General features: G+C 47.7%; 3 protein-coding genes across 4 annotated transcripts in view; 1 reads left to right on the plus strand and 2 right to left on the minus strand.

Annotated features, from left to right (window-relative positions):
* Positions 1-3,860: 3,860 nt before the first annotated feature.
* UBQLN4 (ubiquilin 4) lies at positions 3,861-16,292 on the minus strand. 2 transcript variants are annotated; one of them, XM_083717276.1, is made up of 11 exons: positions 15,745-16,292; positions 14,047-14,198; positions 13,287-13,525; positions 12,072-12,334; positions 11,747-11,905; positions 10,697-10,919; positions 9,343-9,482; positions 8,523-8,606; positions 6,380-6,495; positions 5,845-6,022; positions 3,861-5,144 (listed from the first exon to the last, which is right to left on the minus strand). In XM_083717276.1, the coding sequence occupies exons 1-11, from the start codon at positions 15,925-15,927 to the stop codon at positions 4,992-4,994; spliced, it is 1,890 nt and encodes a 629-aa protein (XP_083573402.1). In that variant the 5' UTR covers positions 15,928-16,292; the 3' UTR covers positions 3,861-4,991. The 2 variants fall into 2 exon arrangements, 1 of the variants encoding a protein (XP_083573402.1); XR_014559041.1 differs by lacking the exons at positions 3,861-5,144; positions 5,845-6,022 and adding an exon at positions 7,973-8,180.
* Positions 16,293-16,437: 145 nt separating this feature from the next.
* Positions 16,438-21,094, plus strand: LAMTOR2 (late endosomal/lysosomal adaptor, MAPK and MTOR activator 2). The gene is made up of 4 exons (XM_083717808.1): positions 16,438-16,684; positions 17,823-17,985; positions 19,605-19,694; positions 20,833-21,094. The coding sequence occupies exons 1-4, from the start codon at positions 16,617-16,619 to the stop codon at positions 20,887-20,889; spliced, it is 378 nt and encodes a 125-aa protein (XP_083573934.1). The 5' UTR covers positions 16,438-16,616; the 3' UTR covers positions 20,890-21,094.
* A 121-nt stretch (positions 21,095-21,215) lies between these two features.
* The window catches only part of LOC310834221 (uncharacterized protein), a 28,092-nt gene continuing 24,171 nt past the window's right edge, over positions 21,216-25,136 (minus strand). Inside the window, exon 5 of the mRNA XM_083717754.1 lies at positions 21,216-21,607. Coding sequence (XP_083573880.1) covers positions 21,588-21,607 — 20 coding nt within the window. The 3' untranslated portion in view covers positions 21,216-21,587. The remainder of the gene's footprint in view (positions 21,608-25,136) is intronic.

The following is a 25,136-nucleotide window of genomic DNA, read 5'->3' on the forward strand; positions in this document are numbered from 1 at the left end:
AGGAAGAACCAGAGATCTGTTCAAGAAAATTGGAGATATGAAAGGAACATTTCGTACAAAGATTTCCATAATAAAGGACAAAAGTGGAAAGGACCTAACAGAAGCAGAAGACATCAAGAAGAGGTGGCAAGAATACACAGAGGAATTATACCAGAAAGAAATGGATGTCTCGTATACCCCAGGTAGTGTAGTTGCTGACCTTGAGCCAGACATCCTGGAGAGTGAAGTCAAATGGGCCTTAGAAAGCACTGCAAATAACAAGGCCAGTGGAAGTAATGGTATTCCAGCTGAACTATTTAAAATTTTAAAAGATGATGCTGTTAAGGTGCTACACTCAATATGCCAGCAAGTTTGGAAAACTCAGCAGTGGCCAGAAGATTGGAGAAGATCAGTCTACATCCCAATCCCAAAGAAGGGCAGTGCCAAAGAATGCTCCAACTACCGCACAATTGCACTCATTTCACACGCTAGCAAGGTTATGCGTAAAATTCTACAAGGAAGGCTCAAGCAGTATGTGGACCGAGAACTGCCAGAAGTGCAAGCTGGATTTAGAAGAGGCAGAGGAACCAGAGACCAAATTGCAAACATGCGCTGGATTATGGAGAAAGCTAGAGAGTTCCAGAAAGACATCTACTTCTGCTTCATTGACTATGCAAAAGCCTTTGACTGTGTCGACCACGGCAAACTATGGCAAGTTCTTAAAGAAATGGGAGTGCCAGATCACCTCATCTGTCTCCTGAGAAATCTCTATGTGGGACAAGAAGCTACAGTTAGAACTGGATATGGAACAACTGATTGGTTCAAAATTGGGAAAGGAGTATGACAAGGCTGTATTTTGTCTCCCTGCTTATTTAACTTATATGCAGAATTCATCATGCGAAAGGCTGGGCTGGATGAATCCCTAGCCGGAATTAAGATTACCGGAATATCAACAACCTCAGATATGCAGATGACAACCTTGATGGCAGAAAGTGAGGAGGAATTAAAGAACCTTTTAATGAGGGTGAAAGAGGAGAGCGCAAAATATGGTCTGAAGCTCAACATCAAAAAAACGAAGATCATGGCCACTGGTCCCATCACCTCCTGGCAAATAGAAGGGGAAGAAATGGAGGTAGTGCGAGATTTTACTTTCTTGGGCTCAATGATCACTGCAGATGGTGACAGCAGCCACGATATTAAGACGCCTGCTTCTTGGGAGAAGGGCAATGACAGGCCTAGACAGCATCCTGAGAAGTAGAAAGGTTCGTATAGTTAAAGCTATGGTTTTCCCAGTAGTGATGTATGGAAGTGAGAGCTGGACCATAAAGAAGGCTGATCGCCGAAGAATTGATGCTTTTGTATTATGGTGCTGGAGGAGACTCTTGAGAGTCCCATGGACTGCAAGAAGATCAAACCTCTCCATACTGAAGGAAATCAACCCTGAGTGCTCACTGGAAGGACAGATTGTAAAGCTGAGGCTCCAGTACTTTGGCCACCTCATGAGAAGACTCCCTGGAGAAGACCCTGATGCTGGGAAAGATGGAGGGCACAAGGAGAAGGGGGCGACAGAGGACGAGATGGTTGGATAGTGTTTTCGAGGTTACCAGCATGAGTTTGACCAAACTGCGGGAGGCAGTGGAGGACAGAGGTGCCTGACGTTCTCTGGTCCATGGGGTCATGAAGAGTCGGACACGACTAAACAACTAAACAACAACAACAACAGGTTCTCCTGAATCAGCTTTAGTAGTTGAACCTGATCCAATATCTCTTTGAGAACTTTTAAGAGTAGAGGCTTTGGCTGCAATTGCCCCCCCCCCCCAAGGAGGCATCTCATTAAGGCAAGGCAAAATAAGCTAAGAACTCCTTTACCCATATATTATGATCAAAAAATGAAGTGTTCCAGAAATTATCCCACACCATGCTACTGCCACGGTAAGCTTGATAAGTAAGCTTCCTGTTTTTTTCAATGGATTTCTTTTGGGGGGAGATTAACACAGGTAGCTCTCTTGTTGATTAAATTAAGCTATGCCTTGGAATTGCAGCGAATTCACAGCTGCACTTCATCTTGTTTCCAGAGCCACCATGGGCATTTCTGGCACCCAGTTGCCATTGAAAGAATACAGCACGCAATGGCTGTTCGCAGTTGCGTGCCTGTGGAGGTGGAATGCAAAATGCGAAGACGTTCCAATCTCTGGCACTTCCAATTAGACCTCCTCACTAGAGACCTGCCCCTTTCCAACTCCTCACGCAGAATCACTTCCAGTGATTTTGCAACTCCCACTCACCCCGAAACAAAGCAGACCTTAGGATCTGTGAGCAGGATACAGTCCAGTAGTTCAGCACCATCCTCCTCCTTCATCTCCATACACTTAGCCAATTCTTCTTTTGGCTTGGCAACAAATGCTGTAAAATTAATTACCATATTTTTTGCTCTATAAGACACTTTTTCTCTTCTAAAAAGTAAGGAGAAATGTGTGTGCATCTTATGGAGCGAATGCAGGCTGCGCAGCTATCCCAGAAGCCAGAACAGTAAGAGGGGTTGCTGCTTTCACTGCGCAGCGATCCCTCTTGCTGTCCTGGCTTCTGAGATTCAAAATGTTTTTTTTCTTGTTTTCCTCCTCCAAAAACTAGGTGCGTCTTATAGAGCGAAAAATATGGTATCTGGTCTGTTAAACTCCAAATCCCTTTTGCCTGCCGTGAATAATTGAGTAACCTGTTTTAGCATGATGAAAGAAGCATTTCTATCCCCATTAAACCTCTTGCCGTATCAGTCCTCAGCTACCTTTTGTTCTAAACTAAAAAGCCACCTGGTAGTTTCGTTGGTTAGTGTGTGGTGCTGATAATGCCACGGTTGCAGGTTCAGTCCCCATATGGGACAGTGGCATATTCCTGCGCTGCAGGGGGTTGGACGAGATGGTCCTCAGGGTCCCTTCCAGCTCTACAATTCAACATGTTCTATTGTATCACCCCTATAGAAATGCAGCAAATGGGCCTGTGGTGCAAATCACAAGAGAATCCTACCCACCCACCAAATGTGGTCTGCCATATATGATAGAATCATAGAAGTGTAGAATTGGAAGGGACCTCGAGGGTCCTAAATTGTGGACTAAAGCTTCAGCATCCAAGCTCTGCTTTAAAACCTGCAGTGCTTTAAAACCTGCAGGGAGACTGTTCCACTGTCAAACAGTTTCTACTGTTCTTCCTAATGTTCAGTTGGAATCTCCTTTCTTGTAACTTGAATCCATTGGAATGAGCTCTACCTTCCAGCGCGGGAGGAAAACAAGCTTGCTCCATCTTCCATGTGATATCCCTTTCGGTATCTGAGGATGGCCATCATTATCTCCCCCCAGTCTCCTCTTCGCTGAACATACTCAACTCCCCCCCCCCCAATAGTTCCTCTTCTTGACCCTTGGTCATCGTGACTGCCCTCCTCTGCACACATTCCATCTTATCAATATCCTTCTTAAATAGCAGTGCCCAGAACTGGACAGAGTTTTTCAGGTGCGGTCTGAGCACAGCAGAATAGAGTAGGACTATTACTTCCCTTGACCAGGACACTATAATTCTCTTGATGCAGCCTAGAACAGCATTAGCTATTAGCTAGTGGGAAAGGGATTAAAAATAAAAAAGGGAACCCATACGAAGTCACTGTGGCACAGTACTCTGATCTTTTAAACAATACGCTGGACAGGCACAAAGGCAGGAAAGCGATAGGTAGGTCTTGCCTCGAAGCAGAGTGAGATTATCCACATCATCCGCTGATCTCCCTGCCAAGCACAAGGGAGAACTGGCTCTGTTCAGCCAAGTGGGGAATGCCATGGCAGGCTGCATGCCTACAGAGAATAAATGAACTCCCCACACATACACAAAGAGAAAGGGGGTGGGGAGAAAAGACAGATGCTTTGTGCATTTTATTCCTGGATAAGAACTTGTAATTTCTGTTGCAGATTACACTGCCCTCAAGAGCCTCTTTAGCAACCAGATTTTTAAACACTCTGAACTAAAACGGGGGGAGGGGGGGAGAAAGGGAATAAAAAGGGGGGGAGAACTATCAATAGCATCCCACAGATGTGAAGGGATTCCCCAACCTCCCTTCTTTGCCCTTGTTCTTTCAAAAAGCATGCAACACAGAGACCACTCCACCAAAGTCTGCTGCATCAAAGCACCTTTGACTGGAGGACCAATGGCAAGTACTGGGAGTTGTGGCCGGGGAGAAGAGGGTGGAGAAAAATAGCAAGACATGTTTTTGGATGCATCAAGGAGGCAGCTCACATTCCAAAGGAGGGAGGCTGATAACAAAACATTATTCCAACCCAAGAGCCACCACACCTTATGAGCAGGACAGCTCAGCACCTCTTTTCAATGGCAAATGCTCTCAGGTAATCTCAGCCGCCCACCCCAACTCCACATCTTGACATCCCATAACCACTAAAGATAAAAGCAGGAAGGCAGCGTGATGCTCAAGTCCATCCAGGTTTGAGGCGCTGGAGTCACTGTGCAAAAGGACCACTCCTTTTTTTCTGCCTACTGGAATTTCCAAATCGTGTGCCTTTCTTATTGATGAGAAAAAGTCTTTTGAGTTGGCGGGAGCAGATATTCCCTTCATATTTTGCTTTTGGTCGGAAGGCAGGTGGGCGGGGGAGAAAAGAAATAAAGCTTTTATATGATTTTAAAAGCGAGCTAATCCAACACAATTATTTGGGTTATCTAGAAGTTACACTTTGACCAGTTAGAGTAGGAGCCTCATTTTGGGGGGAACAGGGTGTGGGTGGAGAGGGAAGCAGGGGAGAAACATGTCTCAAAATGGCCGTTTTTCAAGAACTGGAATCATCCATGCACAAGGCAGTTTTTGAAGCATTTCAGAGGAAAACATAGAACGGGATGCACTGAACTGAAGGGGGGAGTTATTGTTCCAGTTTTTAAATTCATGGACAGCTGTCGGAGGGCCTGACAATGACAATCCTCGAGAGGTCTGTGTTTTGATATGTCGCAGACTGGAGGGGCCTACGATGTTAGGAAGGCTGGGAGCCCAAGAGTCTCTCGATGGCGGCATTGATGTCTCCCCCAGTGGCAATGAGCGCCTGAAGGTTTGCCTCACGGTTGATGAAGCCCATTGCATTGAGCTGCTCAAGCTGCTGCTGGAACCGGACCTCTGGACTCTGCGCCTGCCATGAGGGGGGGGAGGAGAGAGAGAGAGAGAGAGAGAGAGAGAGAGAGAGAGAGAGAGAGTGTGTGTGAGCTGTACAGCAAGCATGGCTCAAGGCAGGTAATCTGGCACAGACCAAGCGGCCTACCCAAACCCCTCATGCACCCATGGCTTCCAGCAGCCCTTTCACACCCAGAAGATCACTGTAGTGTGTGAGATGCTCTCTTCTGCAACTAAGACAGTATGGTCATTCCTGGATTGCGATAGCTTGACTAGTGGTCCATGCATTGGTAACCTCATGGTTAGATTACTGCAACATGATCTATGGAGGGGCTACCCTTGGGGTTTATCCAGAGGCTGCAGCTGGTGTAAACTCAGCAACTTGGTTCCATGTGGGGACCAACTAACACCAGCAAATAACACCTCACTTGTGGGCTTTGCCCTGGCTGCCCATTTGCTACCTGGCTAAGTTCAAGGTGCTGGTACTAACATGCAAGTCCCTATACAGCTTGGGACCACGGCCCTTGAGATGGCACTTTGTTTTTTATACACCCAGTAGCAGAGTTGAGAAAGGCTGTGCCAGACAGGAATAGAAAGTGCTGGGCTGTACAATGAAACATCAGATTCATATGTCTGCCTGAGACTGCACTGCACCCCAACCAAAAGGGGTCAAGGGGAGAAGAGACAAAGATTCAGGAGAGAAATGCACCACTACCTACTTGAGAATTTGCACCGGCCAGTAGCTGGATCATGTGCTGCATGAGCTGCTGGTGGGGGTTGCTGTCCCCAGCTGGAGAGGCACTAGCAGGTGTAGAAGCTGAGGAGATGGGGGTCTCAGGGATTGTGCTTCCTCCGGCAGAGGGTGGAGGGACGCGAGGGGCTCCAAAAGTCCCAAGGCTGCAAGATGAGACAGGGGGAAGCTACTTAGCGCAAGGCAGCAAATCCCTGAGGGAAGGCGGCCGACTTTAGGGACCTGAATCAAGTCTTAATAAGTAACGTAACAAAAAGCCAGAAACAGTATTGTCTTTACCCTGTCGTATTACACAGAATTTCTAGGAACAGACTTGCCACATATATTGTTGACGCAAACAATATGCATCGTGTTGTTCCCAGGACGCCCACAGAAAGGACTTCTATGTTGATCTTAGTAGTTGAAAGCGGGAGGAGCAAGAACCTCCTGCTGCTTTGCTGCCCTTCTTCAGAGGCTGAAACCTGCTGTAGTGCCCCCAAGGCCTGAGTCAGCTCCTATGTTACCTGGAAACCAGTCCCGGGGCCTCCGTTTGCAGCGTTTGGAGTCCCTGCTGGATCTGCAGCAGGGCCTGCATGGCACGAGGGTTGGTCAGGATCGAGAGAGAATCAGGGTTCTGCATCTGGGGTGGGGGCGACAAAAAGCACAAGTGAGCCACCCACCAGTTTCAAGGGAACATCTCTTGGATGTCTTCTACTCTGGTCCTTTAGTCATAAAGAAAGCTTAAGATTTGGGATACAATTCAATCACATCTTTAACGCATTTAACTAGTGCAATTCCAACCTTGCACGGTTGAAGGCCAGCTGGTTGAAACTGCACAAATGAAATGCACACCAGTTTTTTCCGGTGTGAAAAAGCTCTCTGCCTTGTACACCAGGCAAGAAGGTCCTCTTGGCACACCAGCTCTGAAAGCCTGGAAATGGTCACATGAGATCTCTGATAGGCCTGTGCTATCTTGCATCCCAGAGCCGGCGTGCTGAGCAGGCCTTGCTCAGTAAGCAAAGCAGAGAGCTCAAAAGTTCTAAGCTTTTGCTTACAGCTCAAGGCCCACTCAGCTCACTGACTCCTGAAGGCGAGGTATGCTTCTGTGGGGGACGTTCCAAGGGTTTGAGTAGATGCATTTTACCCCTGTGTAAAATTTGCCGGTACTGTATTGGCTACCGGAAGGGTTTGATACTACTGCCAGTACTGTGAAACTGCTAGATTGTCACTGAACGGCCATCACTGTGTTTCTCTAGCAGGGGTGCTTAGCCCACAGCCCAAATCTGGCCTTCTTTCACACGTCCCCACACAATTTGTCTTGTTACTATTGCTTTAACAGTTTTACTAACGGCTACCGCTGTGATTTGATTATGCCAAAAGGCTTTTATGCCCCCTCCACCATGGGTCAAATGCAGCCCTCAGCCTGAAAAAGGTCAGCTGTCGACCTCTAATCCTATAGATTACCATTGTTCACTTATAACGTAGCTCTTGGTAAAATTCAAAACAAGCAGTTTTTCAATGTTAACTGAGCTTTCAGATGAGAGCTTAGGGATTCTGTCTCATAGCTATTCTAAACAATCCTATACCTAAAATATGACTATTTTATTAAAATACGATGGTTTCCATCCTGCATTTTATTCAAATACTCAATTGCATTTTTTTGCCATCTGGTGATATTCAACCTTTGGGGGGTTTTCACTGGCACTGGGCAACCTCCTTTTTCATTTTTGTCCAGTCACTGGATACACTAGATTTTAGTATCAGTTCAACTGCCACCAAGGCATGCCGCTCCCTGTGTCTGTCAACTGCAGTTACTGCAGACCCACTCACAGCGGTAGAGCACACTATTTGAATACAAAAGGTCCCAGATTCAATCTCTGGTATCTAAAATTAACAACAGAGTATTATAATTATCAATATGAGGCACCCAAAGTGGCTCACGATAGGATCAATTTTTTAAAAAACAACAACCACAAATCAATAAATCTACAAATAAAATGGCAGCAGCAATAAACTCAAACAGAGAATGTAAACTAAATAATAGCAAGGGAACCAGACAAAAAGTCAGGAATGGAAAGGCTGCCTTCAAACAAGTTTTGCTTTGCTTTTCAACTAACCACAGTTTCTTTTTATACTTGAGCCCAACTGAACTGTGGTTAGCCTTAAGTATGGCATGTTGAAAACTGAAGCAAAAGCTTCCAATATCTAACACGCGTGGCTGCGTCAAGAGTCGGAGTGGGGACCACACCAGCCCAATGCGGATGAACGTAATACTGAGTTTAGCATTCCATCCAAACCCCAACATCCAACTGGCCAAAGGGGTGCCTAGAAGGAAAAAAGATATTATGATCCATCAGCAGGTAATGAGAAAGACTTTTCTCCACCCAAAACAATGGTGAACCAGTCCCAGTCAGAGTAGACAATACTGATAGATCTCTGCGGCTTCATAGGGCTGCCACAAATAAATACGTTGAACAAGGACTCCCCAAATCCCCACAGCAGGGAGACTGCAGACCTGAAAATTATTATTGTGACATGATCACTAAAAGGGCCTGGCCAGTCCATTATGGATTTTTGTTCCTCAGCCTCTACACAAAGCTTCTTTGAAGTCCAGCCCTGAGTAAACTATTACTCCCGAAATCAAGGACAACACTGTTTATGCCGCACCTGCTGTAGAAAGGCAGGTAGCTGGAGTCGCAGGTGCTCCTGAAGCGGGGGGTTGCCGGCGAAGAGGGGAACATTCACCATCATCTGCAAAGAAGAGCAAAGGCAGCTCAGGAAGGCGGAAGTTGCTATTCCTAGCACATGTCCCAGGCAGCTAGGCAACAGCCGCATATTCTGATGCCACCAAAAGCACACAAATATAGGACCTTTTTAGTCTATTCCTGCTCCCTTTTTGGAAGATTCAGGACAGATGACAGAAAGTCTTTCTTCATGCAGGACATAGTTAATGTATGGAACTCATTCCCCCAAGAGGCAGCAATTGCCACCAATTTACATGGCTTGAAAGGAGGATCAGACCATCTCATAGGAGGCTACTGATCCACAGGTGGAGGCAGCAATGCTTCTGGATACCAGCTGCTGGAAACCAAAGGAGGGGAGAGGGCTCCTGTACTCAGGTCCCGCTTGCTGCTTTCCACAGGCATCTAGTTGGCCACTTTGAGGGCCAGGATGCGGGCCACTGGACTGATCCAGCTGCAGGGCTCTTCTTCTGGTAGTTTTTAATTCCACATCTAGTAATCAATTCACATCAAGGGGCCCATTCTGCAAACAGCACACACTGCAACTTGACTTATAAAAAGCAAACATGAGAGTGCAGGAGTCATGAGAGTCTGCTGCAGCTTTGTCAGTTACAGATAAGAAATCGCTTTTGCTAAGGTAAGAGTGCTGCACTGCTCAACATCACACCAAAAGGAGGCTTCCTGGCTAACAGACCCCCCCCCCTTCACGTATTGGGCCCTATGAAGGCAGATTGGGCTGTACTCACCTGTGCTGCAATGTCAGGGTACTGGCCTAGCGTCTGCAACATTGTACGCATGTAAGGGGCAGAGATCACGTTCTGCATGAGCTGGGGATTCTCTGAGATCTGCTGCAGAAGACCTTGCATCTCAGGGCTGCTGAACATTCCTGTAACAAAGGGGAGAGAGTTGAAAAATTAACAGCCAACAAACATATAGCTCTGCCAACCTAGATGGGGCGAGATGCCTGAAGCTGCTTCCTGATCACACTCCAGCAACAAAACCAGGGATCTCAAAACAAAGTCCCAAAATTGGGTTAAGTTCATTGAATTAAAAGGTCACTGGAAGCCCAGCCAACCCCCTTTCTGATTTTAACCCTTTGGCAGAATCCTGTTGGCTTTTGGTTTTTTACTGCAGTCACATGGATGTATTTTTAAAAACTTTAATTTCAAAAAGGTATCTTTTTTTTACTGTAGCAATGAACAATATAATGAGATCCCTGCTCTTTCCCCAACGGATACAAACCACTAAAACCCCCACAAAGCCTTTCCTAATTCAAAAAGTGTCATGACAGAGATAAACAGTTGTTTTGTGGGAATGATGGGCCAAATCAATGTACATTTTTTCACTTAATGCACATGCATGAAATACACAGAACGTGATTAACAAAACCTGATTTTCCCCTCCCTGTTGAGCCACCTATTGGATCCTTCCAGAAAAAAGGACCACCACAAGCTCAGAGAATGCATCCATAACAGGTTAAGTATGTTAAAGAGTTGACTTTACCTATGTGAGTTACTTAATACCAGTATGCCATTGCATTAGCTGGTAGAAAACAGTAACGAGACTTTTTTACTTACTGTTTCTTTATCCCACCTTTGTCTCCAAGGCGCTCAATGTGGCGTACATGGTTCTCCTCCTCACTTCATCCCCACAACAGCCTTGTGAGGTAGGTTAGGTTGAGCAGCACTGACTCCCCATAGCCAAGTGGGGATTTGAACCCTGATCTCTCAGGTCCTAGTCCAACACTCCAACCACTATGCCAAACTGGCTCTCACTGGCTCAGCAACCAGATTGTGAGGTTGGGGGTGACAATGTTTTTTCCTTGTCACCCATGAGAGCCTCACACTAAAGTAAAAGGGTTTTTCCATTCAATTGAGCAATAATCCCGGTTCTTAAACTGTCACTGTGGCAGAGTGTAAATGTCAACCGATTCTCATCTCTCCGGAACAGTCAAAAATCTTCAGGTTAAACAACCACAGAACTACCACACTTCGAAATGAAGAGCAGTTCTGTGATCTAGAAAGGCCAGCTCTGAGTGCAAACGCGCAGCTGCCAGGATCACCTACCGCCCCTCGGACACCACGCTAGTTATGTACGTACCAGATCCTAGGTTAGTTGCGTTGATCCCCAAAGGGTTGGAGACGGTGGGTGTGCTTTGGCTTGTCACCGAGACGGTGCTCCCTTCGCCGCTTGGCGCCTGGCCTTGAGAGGCAGGCGTGGGGCTCCAAGGGTTGGGCAGCGGTTCTCGGTTTTCCGTCCGCAGGGGCTGCGAGTTCGAGGTGTCGGAACTCCCGGCCAAGGCAGAGAAGGGATTATTGCCAAACTAGACAGAGAAGATTTGGCTCAATGAGTGACTCTGCAAACTCTCAGACGAATTGTGCTTCACGGGATTAGCAAGAAAATGAAATGAAGGTGTGCTGGGATTACAAAACAGAGCTTTGATTTAAACTGCAGGTTTCACCAAATACGTGTTTACCATCTGCTACATTATTTACTGTAAGCAGCCCTGAGTCTCTGACTCTATTCAGACAGCACACAAACCACACGTAAGGAGCATACCTATGATTTGGTGTGATGCCTGAACTGACAGACCATGGTTAAACCCGTCAAACAACATGGTTTAAACAAACTCTGGTTTGCAGACCAGCAACAGCTTGATGTGATCTTTGGAACTGACAAACTATAGCTTTTGCCCTGTCACCACAGAAACAAAGAGAGAAAATGAAAACAACCATCACTAAAACTTGGATGCTTGCACACTTGTAACCACAGGGCTGTATCTTATCCTAGTCCTACTCAAAGCAGACTCATTGAAGTTTATGAATGTGACTAACTTAATTTTGAGGACTTGATTTGCATACTAATCTTTGAAAAGTACAAACAGTTTTTGCCATTCACCTCCTAAACTGATCTTTGTACAAAAATTCCAGAGTGAATTACCTAATAAAACTCTTAACCAATTTGGCAGGATTCATATCAAAACCACAGAACATTAAAGTACTGCTGTGCTCATGAAGGCTAGGGAGGTAACCAGTCACAGACATTTATCAACGTGTCTGAGGAATTTGCAATAAACCTGGTGAATCTTGTGAAATCTTAATTAAATGAGTGTTATGTTCTGCTTAGAGGATACAGTCAGACCTAGCCTACCTGTTCCCTGGCAGCACTGAACATGGGCTCCTGAATATCTGTGTACATCCGCCGCAGGGCATTGTACCCTCCAGGGATGCTCTCCAAATTGCTCAGGGCTCGGTCCTGGTTGCGCATCATCTCTTGCATCATGGCAGGGTTACGTGCCAACTCCATGGTCTGAGAAGAGAAGGGCAAACAGAAAACCATGAGCGGAAATATGACAAAAGCAAACAATAATGGTTTGGGCTCTGAACTATGGTTAGTGCAAACCCTGGTTTGGTGCGATGCCTGAAACAAAGTTCAAAGACTGCCTCAAGCCACAAGCAGGGAAACAACAGCCCACCTGGCGCATAAGCTCAGGGTTGTTCAGCATGTGGCTAATCTCTGGGTTGCGCTCCATCAGCTGTTGCATCTGGGGGTTGGCCATGATCATCTGCCGCATGAAGTCTGGGTTGGACATCATGTTCTGGACCAGAGGGTTCTCCATGATCTGGGAGAGCATCTCTGGGTTGGACATCAGCTGCCGTTGCATCTGCTGCTGAAGCTCCATGAAGTTTGCAGAGCCCATCCCCAGGTGACCGAGTCCAGCAATGCCGCCAAAGCCAGCTGACAGAAGACAGAAAGAAAGGAAGCATGAATGAGAAAGGTCTGCCTGGGGCTGAATGGCTAAAACCTAAGGCCCATCTCCCTTTTGCTCCTTCTACTACCAACACAGAGCCATTGGTGTAGCCAAATCAATCAAAATCAGAGGTTCTCCCTCCCCCCCAATAAAAGCCAACAAAAATCCTGGCTACACTCATGCACAGAGCTTACTGAAGAGGCAGGATGAGATATAACAACCACAGCTCTTGCTCTCTGGGATCTTGCTGTGCATCAGACCCAGCAGCTCAACAACCCTTAGAGGCAGGCTCAAAAGACCCATAAGGATTAGAGCATGGGTAGGCAAACTAAGGCCCGGGGGCTGGATCCGGCCCAATCGCCTTCTAAATCTGGCCCGTGGACGGTCCGGGAATCAGCGTGTTTTTACATGAGTAGAATGTGTCCTTTTATTTAAAATGCATCTCTGGGTTATTTTTGGGGCATAGGAATTTGTTCATTCCCCCCCGGAAAATATAGTCCGGCCCCCTACAAAGACTGAGGGACAAAGCTACTGAAAAGGTTTGCTGACCCCTGGATACAAGTGTGAAAAGACAAAGCTGGGGCTCCTGCAAGTGGCCAATTTTCACATGAATCATGTGATTAGGAAGGTTTTCCCTTCAGTATTTCTCTTAAGCTTTTAAAACTAAAGAGTCCATTTATAAACCAACTAATCCATCTGGTCACACAAGCCACCCCATTTTTTTTATTCTTCAATTTTCTTTCTGACATGTTCGCACTTTTGTTTGTTTTGTTAACAAATCAATAAAGCAGAACTGCCTGCCTTGAGATCCTCAGACCCTGGAACTCTGCTCTCACGCCTGCTGGGGTGGGAGCAAAGACCCCAAAATGTCCCACTGGTGCCCAAGAAGACAGGAAAGCCAAAGGCTAACCCGAGCAGAAGAAACTCAGCAACGCTCACACAAGATGGAGGTGGCTCCGCCAGGAGTCCCATCTGCTGCCGGGCCTGGCGTGGCTCCCAATCCGCTGCTCCTCCGGCTGCTGCTCCCTGCATCAGAGAGCGTGTTGCTGGATGTTGAAGGCTGAGGTGGGGCTGCAGGGGAAGCAGGGGCTGCCGAGGGAGTAGCAGCAGCAACAGAAGTAGCAGTAGCAGCAGCAGGAGGAGGGGAAGCAGCAGGCGCCACTGAAGGGTCTTGAGTCCTGCAAATAAAGGAAAGTGACAGGTGATGACACAACTGTTATGTGAACATATAGCACTCCAGTAGCCACCCAGCTAACCACCAAATGCAGGGGCACCCAGAGGAATCCAGATCTTATTCAGTGGTCAGCTTCACAGAGGAGACAGCAGCCCTTTAGGATACCTAGGCCCTAGGAGAACATGTTATTTACTTTTGAAAGTATTTCTTGCTGACACCACCATAGCATTCCAGGTTTTCCCCTGGATATTTATGCTTGTTATTTAAATCTGCTTGTCACCTACTAAAGCCATACTGCATTGTTCTCTTTTACTATGAATTCAATATGGTGTTTTTATCTATGTTTTGCATGTTTCACTTTGTATATGAACAAAGAGGCAAAGAGGAGCTACTTAAAGTAATTCTTATTCAGAAGGATTTGAGCCAGTCTTTTGAGGAGGGGAAGCTGTCACTTACTAAGTTACATATCTGCAATATAAACTAAAGCTGACTGAATGGGCCTGCTTTTCAGAGGGAAGCTCTTACTTCTGTGGAGTTTTGATCACCAGATGCACCGTCAGTCCATCCTTGATCCCGTGCTGATTCAAGGTATCCCCATCTTTCAGAATTTTCCCGGCAAAGATCAGAACCAGCTGATCCTGTTTGGCTTTAAACCGACGGGAAATCTCTTCTTTAAACTGGAAAAAAGACATTTTAGAAGGTTAGGCTTTCCACAAACATTCTTGGAGTGATCAAGAAGGCAAAGCGGTGGCAACCCTCATCCCCCACAGGTCCATTTAGTCTTCCTGCCTCCTGGCTTCACCTTACCAAACACTGTTTCTTCATCCACACAGCACTCTGTCTGCTTTCTCCGCCCTTTCCCTTTTCATCCTAACCTGACCTCCACCTACATCCAGGCAGATTCCTGTGATGCAGAAGCTCCACAGGTCAAGTCTCACCCCTGCTATGAACACATAAGCTCCTCTAGTTACTCGGTCTCTTAGTCTCCCTCCCACCCTGCAATATGGGGAAACTAATACTGCCCTTCCCATCATGATTATGTGAAGAACTTCAAACATTCAGCGAAGTTATTACATAAATCAGCATTGTCCAACCAGGTATCCTGTGGATGTCTGCAGTATAAAACATTCGGAGGGCACCAGAATATCTTTATTACTCTCTGCCACCACCCCTCCAAGCCCCAGGCTTCAACCCAACCAAATTTCCCCCCTCTTTCAATGCATCATACACCCCAGAAAGATGTGCAACAAACTCCTGGATCCACTCAGCTGTTGTCTATCTTCCCCACAAGGTGGCACTCTCATCTTCATTTCTTCTCTTTCTGCCCTCATTATCCCGCCTCAACCACTCCAGATTGTTCACATTCTCTTCTCCAGGCTTTACCCATTCTTCCTTTCCCCATTCTCTCCCCTCTCAGACAAATCCTCAAGCCTGATCTGCTTCATCGCTATTTCTCCCTCTATGTTGCAGGAAAGAAAAGCCTGCTTGCTTCCTTGCCCAACCACTTTGCCTTGCCCAACCCACCCTCCTTTTCTTTCACTCTGATCGACCCCATTCACCACCACCCATAACCTGGGTGCTTATGTTTTATCTCTGCTCCTCTTCCACCTGCTTCTCTTCAGGAACCCATCCGACCGCCTTGTCCTGAGACCAGCATGTCTTGGCGGAGGAAGCGGGGAGGAAACGGGAGCCTCTAGCTTCCCTTGCCCGGCGAGGCCAGGGGGCCTCCTGAACCCACTCCTCCCCTTTTGCGGGGAGGCTCGGGCGGGGGGTGTCTTGCTGCCTCCCCGCGACCCTCGTGCCCTGGAGATGGTGCAGCTGAGGATGCTGTTCCGCGCGCGAAGCATCCTTGTATATAGGCAGCCCCAAGCGGCTCCTTCCCCAAATCCCACCCATCGGCGCCTTTTCTGTTGCGCGGGGCGACCGCGGACCCTCCCCCAAAACAGCCCACCCCTCACTTCAGCTCCGGAAGGGGTGGGTGGGCGCTCCACCACGTGACTCCGTGCCGCGCGGGCTGAGAGGTGGGGGTCCCCTCCCCCCCAATCCTTCCAGCGCCTCAGAGCCCGCCTCGCCCCTTTGTTCCTCGCCGCCGCCGGACAGTAACGAAAAGGGGAAGGAGGGAGGGCAGACAAGCGACACTCCCCGCCGCCTCCCGCCCCTTCCCTGGCCTCCGCCCGCAGAGGCTGAGGGGTCCCGGCGAGAGCTTCCCCGGCCCCGGCTGACCTCCTTGACGGAGACGCGCTCGCCGGTGAGGATCTCCTCCTTGTCTTTCGGGGTCTTCACCGTCACGCGGATGAGGAGCCCCCCCGGGCCCGACTCGGGGCCGCCGCCACCGCCTTCTCCGCTGTCGCCGCCGCCTCCGCCGCCACCGGCCGAGCCGGGCCCGCCGCCGCTCAGCTCCGCCATCTTGGCCGACCGCCCACCTGCCACCGAGCAGGTAGGGCCAGAGAGGCGCCGCTGCCTGCTGCTACCATAGAGACGCGGGAACTATCATTTCCGGTTACTTGAAGAACACTTCCGGCGAAGCAAATTTTTCCCCCAAACTCGACTCAGGATTAGGATTGAAGAGCCGTACAAAATACGGGTAGGAACTCGGCGCCTCCGTGGGAAAGGCCGCCGCCGCAGCCGCCATTCTGCGGTTCTCTCACAGATTTCGTGGACGTTCGGACGCGGCGCCGCATTTGCCATCTTCGTGGTGCAAACAGCCCTCCCTAGTGTCACCGGAAGTGCGTGTTGGGAAACCGATTTTCACGTTCGTGGGCTAACAGAGATAGGAAAAGTTGAGAGTCACACACAGGCTGCCACTTTTGGGTTTTTAAAGGGATCTCTGGCCTTGGCTGTTATTCTCCGCTCATAGCGAAGAGAGAATTCAGCAGGAGGAGACCAGAGAGGGCGGATAGAGCGGCCCTCCGCAACGTACCTCCTAGCGACAAGTTGGTGAAGCCTCTCCACGGGGGACAGGGGAAAACCGGAAGTGATGTTGAGATGGGGAAGACTACAATTCCCAACATGCCCCGGAGTTATTTCCTTGTTGGGTCAGCTGATGCGAGGCTTCGCCCTGCTTTGCGAGGGGAGCGTCTGGCTGGAAGGTTGTGATGCTGCGCCCCAAGGCCCTCACGCAGGTGCTGAGCCAGGCGAACACGGGAGGAGTCCAGAGCACCCTGTGAGTACTTGGGCAAGCAGAGCTGGTGGGGCTTACTCGCGAGTCGCAATGCAGAGGGTTGCACTGCAACTTATGGAACTCACTGCCTTAAGGTGTATTTGGCTAGCTTTAATGATAATAACCACTTAGAGGGAATCTAGGAGGGGAGCTTTATTTTGCTGCACATAATGAAGCATTTGAAAAGGCTAGCAAAAGCAGAATAAAGGTAAAGGGACCCCTGACCATTAGGTCCAGTTGTGACCGACTCAGGGGTTGCATGCTCATCTCGCTCTATAAGCTGAGGGAGCAGGTGTTTGTCCGCAGACAGCTTCTGGGTCATGTGACCAGCATGACTAAGCCGCTTCTGGCGAACCAGAGCAGCACACGGAAACGCCGTTTACCTTCCCGCTGGAGTGGTACCTATTTATCTACTTCCACTTTGACGTGCTTTTGAACTACTAGGTTGGCAGGAGCAGGGACCGAACAACGGGAGCTCACCCCATTGCGGGGATTTGACCTGCCAACCTTCTGATCAGCAAGTCCTAGGCTCTGTGGTTTAACCCACAGCGCCACCCGCCTCCCTTACAAAAGCAGTACTCTAAAATGCATGAAGCTTTTAACATGCCATTTGAGGGTATCGTTTATCCCAAACGAAGATTGAGACTGATCCATGCAAACACCAGTACAATTCCAGCTGCCGTATTCATTTCAGCCTTGTAGTCTTTTCTTCAGTAGCATAAATGTTGTAAATCATGGTTTAACTACTCTAGAACTTCAGGCTTGAATTGGTCAAGAGAGTGTGTTTTCTGTCTCTTTCTGTGTGTGCAGCTGTGCGTATATAATTTTATATAGCATTTCGTTTCTTTTTTAGCAATTCATACTAGCAGTGTGTTTATGTGTGTGTACTGGACTGCTACACCTCAGGCTGCAGAGGCTCAATTAAAGCAGTACGTTGCAAATAGTTAGGTGCAGGTCTGTAAACATGACTGTGCAAAATGTCAGTTGCGCATGCTGTTTTAATTTGCTGCATGGACATTACCCTCCTATGAGCGCCCATGAGGTTACAAATAAAAGTATCTGTTAATCTCTTTCAAAATCACTTTTAGACATAGACACAATTCTCTAGGACTATTTAATCCTCTTTGCTGTTCCTCTTTAGCCTTCTGAACAATGAGGGCTCTCTCCTTGCATATTCTGGTTACGGAGACACAGATGCCAGAGTCACAGCTGCCATCGCCAGCAATATCTGGGTGGCTTATGACAAGAATGGGCACCAAGCGTTCAACGAGGATAACCTGAAGTTCATCCTAATGGACTGTATGGTACGTATCATGAGGTGTTGAATATCCTGGCAACCTCTGCTGCTGCTGGTTCACTGGGATGCCTTGGTCACCGGGAACATCCATTTCAGGGATAGGACAAAACCTCAAATCCCCAGGTGTGGCTGGAGGCACACCTTTGTGGCAGCATGTTTTTCCATGCACGATGAAATGGCACATCTGGAAATCTTTGAGGAGTGATATTGGAAGGATGGAACATAGTGGTTGTGGGATACCCTATATGCAGCCTGGCCTCTGTTAGCTTTGGGCTGGAGATCGACAAGAGGCTAGAAGATACAGCTAGAGTCAGCACGTGGCTTCATAACCACATTTGCTGGCTTAAGAGTGGCTCCACTACAAGGGAGCACTTGCCTGAAGAGGTTTCCAGCAGCTTCTCCACCAGCCTGCAGAGAAAAGCTTGGGGGGTGAAGGTGGGAAAGTCGGCCCATGCTGTGCACTGAAGCCCTGGCAATCTGCTGATTTAATGGCGCATGCAAAGCTCTCTGCACAGAGTTTTGCCCAGGGATTTGCAGGTGTTGCTGATCAGCCCCTGTGGGGTTTGCCCTTCTGGATGTCATGGCAACAAGGAGGCAAACTTGCCAGCCACTGTTTTGCATGGTGACTTAATTCATGGAATTGTAGAGTTGGAAGGGACCCAATGGTCCTGGAGTCCAACCTCCTGTAATACAGGGAATTGAGTCTGCATGTCTGTTGAGGGGGCCACTTGAGGTCCTCAGCTGCCCAAATTGCTACCTGGTGAGTGCGACATGTAGTTGGGCTGTGCATCAGCCAACAGCCACAATAGGTTGGATGTATTCATCTCATGGTGGTGAAACAAGCCCTGTAGGCATCATGCAGCCTGGAGCTGCTCCAGCAGGCACCAGAGGAGACCTGTGATGGGGACACACAAGCTTCTGCTTTAAGGAATTCATTTATTACACTGATATCCCAGCTTTCTTGCAAGGAGCTCAAAGCGGCATACATACATCTCCCTCTCCCCTTTTTATCCTCACAACAGATCAAGGAGGTAGATTAGGCTGAGAGGCAGTGACTGGTCCAAGGTCACCCAGGAGCTTCATGGTGGAGTGGTGGCAAGAGCCCCAGTCCACTACAACCTCACTGGTAGAGGAAGGTAGGGGGTCCAGAATCTCCCTTCATTGTGGGACACTTTCTTCAGAGCTCTTAAGGGGGGGGGCTTGCCCATAGGCTATATCTAGCATTCCCAAATGGCTTTGTGGCCCCAGGTCCACCTTTTTAAAAATATTATTATTTCAGAGGATTACCAATGAACGACTATTACTATTTCAATAGCGTAGAAGAGCTGGTGGGCAAGCCTTCTGGAAAGCAACCTTCCTTGAGAGGAGTGGTTTTCGCCACTCCCATTTTTCTGCACATTGGCCACGACCAGTTTGCCACACAGCCCTCAGAGGATGAACATGGCCCTTGGCCCAGAAAAGGTGTGCTGTCCCCGTATTAAAAGTGGCAGAAAGCTTGTCTGAATTTGAATAGGGCAACACCACTGTAGGGTGAGAAACCTGAATGCCCTGCAGTCTGTGAATATTGTGCACTCATATTCTCTGTCCTCTCTACCCTGCCCTCTACAATGCATAAAACGACCCAAGGAGGGCCGTGTTGCCATCACCCGCGTTGCCAATCTGCTCCTGTGCATGTACGCGAAAGAGACGGTGGGATTTGGCATGCTGAAAGCCAAGGTAAGGGGTCAACCTGCTCCTGGTTTTATTGCTTTTATTCTTGTGAGGCAGCCCATCTTGAAAGGTGACACAAGTAAAATAACTACTTCCAGAGAGTGTCTCCCTGTAAGAGATGCAGCAACACATCCAGCCACAACCTTTGGTGCTTCCTCAAGGCAGCTTATTGGGGACTCTTCTCTTCCTCCATCCCACTCATAGCATTTTATTGCAGGCATTAAGGTCTCTGGGGTCTAATTCATACACATACACCATTTGACGGTTTTACATTTGATTTCTATACACTTAGGTATGGTCCATACGTGTCTGTACATCATTCGGTTACTATACTGTTCATAGAATTGTAGAGTGGGAAGGGACCACGAGAGCCATCTAGTCCAACCCCCTGCAATGCAGGAATCTTTTGTCCAACGTGGGGCTTGAACCCACAGCCCTGAGATTGAGTCTCATGCTCTACCGACTTGAGCTACAATTAGCAACTGAGTCACCTCAGCTCCACATTTCATGTCATGGCCTTGTTTTTACGTACCCCAAACTGGTGTTACAAGTATGTGAAGCGGTGAGATTTGGGCTTGTGGATGCTTTCTGCCTCCTCCCCAGCCAGCACATGGCCACAAGGAGTTAGGAAGCTTCTGCTTTTCAACAACTACAGTGGTACCTCTAGTTACAAACTTAATTCGTTTCGGAGGTCCTTTCTTAACCTGAAACTGTTCTTAACTAGAGGCGTGCTTTTGCTGCTGCTGGCACACGATTTCCGTTCTCATCCTGGGGCAAAGTTCTCAATTCGAGGTAACTCTTCCAGGTTAGCGGAGTTTCTAACCTGAAGCGTTTGTAACCTGAGGTGTTTGTAACTCGCGGTACCACTGTACTCTTGTTGAGGGCGATGCCTGAGCCAGTGCCCAAGTTTGCTTTACCTGAATTTTGCAGAGGAGGTGGGCACACAGCCAACCAATTCTTTCAACCCTATGGGGAGGGCTATAGCTCAGTGATCCCCAGCATCTGCAGATAGTGCTGGGAGAGAACCCTGCCGAGCCTTTGTCAATCAGTGTAGGTAATACTGAGCTCGGTGCACCATTGGGCTGACTCTGTATATAAGGCAGATTCCCAAGTTCCTAAACCGCCTGTCCTTGTGTTTTCCCAGGCTCAAGCTCTGGTCCAGTACCTCGAAGACCCGCTCACCCAGGTGGCTGCCTCCTGAGCAGGTGATGGAGCCCAAAGGCGAGGCCGACCTGCTGCACCCGTCTCCTGTCGGGAGCGAGTTTCAGAACAAGCTCTTGCACCGAGGTGACCCTGTGGACTCTTACTTCTCTGCAGCCTTGATGAGCACTGGGCGCAGGCACTTGAGTGTGTTTCAGGAAAAGGGAAATGGCAGTGGGAGGGGGAAATAAAAAAGCGTGTTCTTAGCCATTTGAGTCCGGTCTCTCTTTTGAGGAAAGAGGGGGAAGTTGCTCCTCTGCATTGGCAGAAACATCCGCCTACCATCCTGTACATATTTGACCTGGAAATAAATCCCGTAGAACGCAGTGGGGCTCGCTTACAAATTAACCCACACAGCTGCTCAAGTGTTCCAGACTCTGAACCTGAAAAGTTTGGAGAAGAACTGATCTGGACCCAGGCTTTCTGGAAGCATTTTCCTGCTGTTAAGCAAGGGGATTCAGTACTGAAGGGGAACCACCTGGTGGCAGCAGAGGAGCAAAAGACATTTCCATTCCTTTCATATTTTACTTTTAATTGGCCAATTCCAGTAATCCCTTTCCACAGCTGGTGCTGGGTTAGTTTCAAGGCCAGTGACACCTTCCTATGTCTGCCTTTGCTGTGCTAATGCTGTTGAGAGGAGACAGGTGGTGTTGAAAGACTTGGTAGCTGGGTGGGGTGCGTGCCTTCATTGAACTCTTCCTAGAAGTGCCAGTTCTCTTCTTAAAACAGAAAGGTGGACTCATTTCTTGCTTAGGGCTAAGTTGACAGATGGGGGAAATCATTCAGTAGGGGTTGTAACCAATGCAGCACTAATGACTTTGCAAAAAATAAATAAATTCCTCACTCTTTCCTTCCCACCCTGTACACCCCTAAGTCTGTCCTGGGGTTTCCCCCAACCCTCCAAAGTGGATGCAGGGGCGCACCAGGGAAGAAGGTCCATTGCACAAGCGTAAATTCTTGCACTGATGGGACATATTAGTTGGATACAGCGCTGTGTGTGTGTAAAAGTAACCTCACACACACTCCCCAAAACTATATTTTCTGTCTCCTCCTGTCCACCCTTTCACATCAACATTTTGGTCATAATTGTACACTAAAGTGATACTTGTCTGTGCAGATCTCCTGGGAACATGCATCCTGCCTGCCTGTCTGGGCAGGGTGCCAAATGAGCCTGTCCTTTGTCAACTCTGTCTCTTACATGTGCACCAGGAGAAGCCGATTTGTCTTTCGGATGCTTAGTGTGCCAAAGATGCTTTCAGCCTAACACGGCTGGCTGGCGTGCTTGCTTCTGCAGCCTCTTCCATTTTGTCATCTTGTACATCAGGATTGCAATGGTGCATACTTGGGAAGGAGCCCCCTTGCATCTGTGGGGCTGACCCAAGTGGCCAGGTTGGTGAAGACTGCTTTATGGAATTCCTTCTGCAGATGGAACTATCAGAGATGAACTGGTCTGGTCAGTCTTCCATCAAAAGGTTAAGAGGTGCCCTTGTTTCTGGCAGCTGTATGCTGCAAGTTTCTTGCCCCAAAGCTTAGTTAACATTTGAACAAGAGCAATTTTCAGCCTTGCTGGGTGTTTCCCCCGCAGATTGCAGCAGCCTGCGTGTGTGGTTTTGTGCTAATCTCCTAGTTGTTTCATTTTGCATCTTCTCATCCTGTCCAGAATGAATCTTTTTAACTGCGTGGAAAGAGGGATTTGGGTGTCTACCTTCCCAAACGCCAGGAGAATTTCTGGAACAATTGATTCCTGAGCTGGTGTCTCCTTCCTGTCCGTTTGGTTATCAACTTAAGCTTTACGACACTGTTTCATTTCACAATGCAGAATAATCTGCTTTCCCCCCATTCGTGCTGCTGCTTGTCGCCTGAACCTAAAGCAGATCTGGAGGTGGCTATTACATGGCTAGATGAGAGTTCAGGGACCCAGCCAAAGGGGATCCAAGCTTGATGTGATACAAATAACCAAAGCAATGCATTTTTGATGTGCAAAGCTGGAACCTTCAGTGATTTCAAAATGCTGCTTTGTCACATTTTTTGGCCTTTCTGGTAACTTGTCACTCAAAATCCTGATTCTGGACTAGGGGATTAAAATGTATATCTATTAAAACAATAGAAACTTATGGGACTCCCTTGTGAGGAAATTTGACACTGGTTGGGAGTTTTTAGTTTAAATAAGAGGTGACATAAAATAATTTTATAAAACTTTCAGGACAGAAAAAAAGAAGGCACTTCTTCATACAGTGCATAGGTGAACTATGGAACTCTCTGCCACAGGAGACATTGATGGTCACCAACCTGGATGGCTTTAAAAGAGGATTGGGCATATTCATGGAGGAGAAGGCTATCAAAGGCTACTAACCATGATGGCTATGCTCTGTCTCCACAGTCAGAGGCAATTAATGCTTCTGAATCCCAGTTGCTGGAAAACACAGGGAAGAAGAAGAAGAAGAATTTATTATTTATACCCCGCCCTTCTGGCTGGGTTTCCCCAGCCACTCTGGGCAGCTTACAACAAAACACTAAAATACAATAAGAAGAATGCTCTTGTGAACAGGTCCTACTTGCCAGTTTCCCACGGGCATCTGGTTGGTCCCTGTGAGAACAGGACGCTAGACTTGATGTGCCATTGGCCAGATCTAGCAGGTTCTTCTTGTGTTCTTAACTTAAATTTCACTGACATCCTTAGGCTCTTGAATCCACAGTTCAGAGGGGCCACATCTGAAGCATGGTTTGAACCTGGTTTGGCCCTCATGCTTTCCCCAAAACTATTTGGCAAAGTGGGCTTTTGCAAAGGCGTCCCTCTGCTCCCCACCTTTTTCATGCTGCTCCAAGGTCAGCTGAGGCTGTGAAAAAAAACGGTTTCTGCTGGGGCATTAGAAAGCAGTGTGGGGTCACTCTCCAGGTAGGATGGAGAAACACCTGCCTAGAGAGCTCCTGCCTTTAACTTCAGTAACTACAAACCCTGAAATTTGGGGTCTCCTCCAAACCTGTGTCAAAAGTTTTGCAGTGTTCAGTGTTGAGTTTGATGTGTCAATTACTCAGATTGGGAGAGGGGCACTGCAAAAAGCAGGGTTATCACTGCAACATGCTGCAAGAGTTTGACACAGGTTTGGAGAGAATCCTACACTTTGGAGTTCATAGCTAATGAAGTTCCTGTTCATCGCTGTAGACCAGGCTTGGGCTCCATGATCTGACTCTTGTTTGCATGTGGTTCAGTCCGGAATGGTCAATTATGGTTCTTGAAATGTTGCTGCCAGGAGCTTTTAACATTCACCATCACCAAGAAAGCCAATTACTCCGCCTGTGACCATTCTGTTTTTTCTGGTTTGGATGTGGTTTATTTTTCACTTGCAAATAACGTTACCTTGAAACTTTTTGAAATCGTAGATTCTCTGAAGTGGAGGCTTCTCTCCCCCACCCCCACCCCCACCCCTGCCCCACCCCACCCCACCCCAGAAGCCTGCAAACACGAAGTATTGAGCCTTCTGGACCTTCTCAGTTTTACCACTCCTCACCTCCCCTCAGGTCATAATTCCAACTCCTTATATCTCTTAGGCTTCTCCCTCTTCAACATTCCACCCTTCTGGTCTGGTCTAACAGGATTAGTTTTTCAGGTTTATGGTGGAGAGCCTAGGAATGAAGCCCGACTACAGCTGCATGGCTGACAACAACAGATATACTGGTGTATCTGAAGAAGTGTGCAAACTTAGTTGGTCTATAAGGTGCTACTGGACATTTTATTATTTTATTTTTATTTCAACTGCATCAGACCAACACGGCTACCTACTGAATCTGACAACAACATGCAGGCTTCTCATCCCCAGCCGTTGCTACTTCCCTATTACAGTATTGGAATGAGGAACCAAGTTGCTAGCTCTCAAGATTGTGAGGAAATGCCTGAAGGCACATCAGCAGTTTTTGTTAATTCTGACCCTCAATGAAACTATTAAGTGTTAGCATGATGTACAGTGTTAATCATACTTGAAGTAAGCCATTGAAGTCTTGCGGCAAGTCCATTAGAGTCGCAGAGTTTTTGAATACAGCGATCTGTATTAAATCACGTAGGCCAGAGACACACGTACACGGTTAAGCATTATAATTCTGTGGTTTTTAAGTTGTATCGGTGTGTGTTTTTCATTAATGTTACTGTCAATTGTTATAAAATGTTTAAATGGTCTGTTGACAGCAAATGAGAGCCCCTCCCTTTATTTGCAATATATGTCAGTCATAAACAGTGATTCATAAATGCTTCTT

This window comes from Podarcis gaigeae (assembly GCF_964106915.1).
Source record: "Podarcis gaigeae genome assembly, chromosome: 16".
Taxonomy (NCBI): domain Eukaryota; kingdom Metazoa; phylum Chordata; class Lepidosauria; order Squamata; family Lacertidae; genus Podarcis; species Podarcis gaigeae.

What these genes read in the sequence shown, in the direction of transcription:
- UBQLN4 (XM_083717276.1), bottom strand. Translation starts at nt 15,927, where the DNA reads ATGGCGGAGCTGAGCGGCGGCGGGCCCGGCTCGGCCGGTGGCGGCGGA. An exon ending in ACCCTGAGCTTATGCGCCAG is followed by an intron (nt 11,906 to 12,071) that starts GTGGGCTGTTGT and finishes TTCTCTTCTCAG; the next exon opens with ACCATGGAGTTGGCACGTAA. An exon ending in TCAGTGCTGCCAGGGAACAG is followed by an intron (nt 10,920 to 11,746) that starts GTAGGCTAGGTC and finishes TTCTCTGTCTAG; the next exon opens with TTTGGCAATAATCCCTTCTC.
- LAMTOR2 (XM_083717808.1), top strand. Translation starts at nt 16,617, where the DNA reads ATGCTGCGCCCCAAGGCCCTCACGCAGGTGCTGAGCCAGGCGAACACG. An exon ending in TCATCCTAATGGACTGTATG is followed by an intron (nt 17,986 to 19,604) that starts GTACGTATCATG and finishes AAACGACCCAAG; the next exon opens with GAGGGCCGTGTTGCCATCAC. An exon ending in TTGGCATGCTGAAAGCCAAG is followed by an intron (nt 19,695 to 20,832) that starts GTAAGGGGTCAA and finishes GTGTTTTCCCAG; the next exon opens with GCTCAAGCTCTGGTCCAGTA.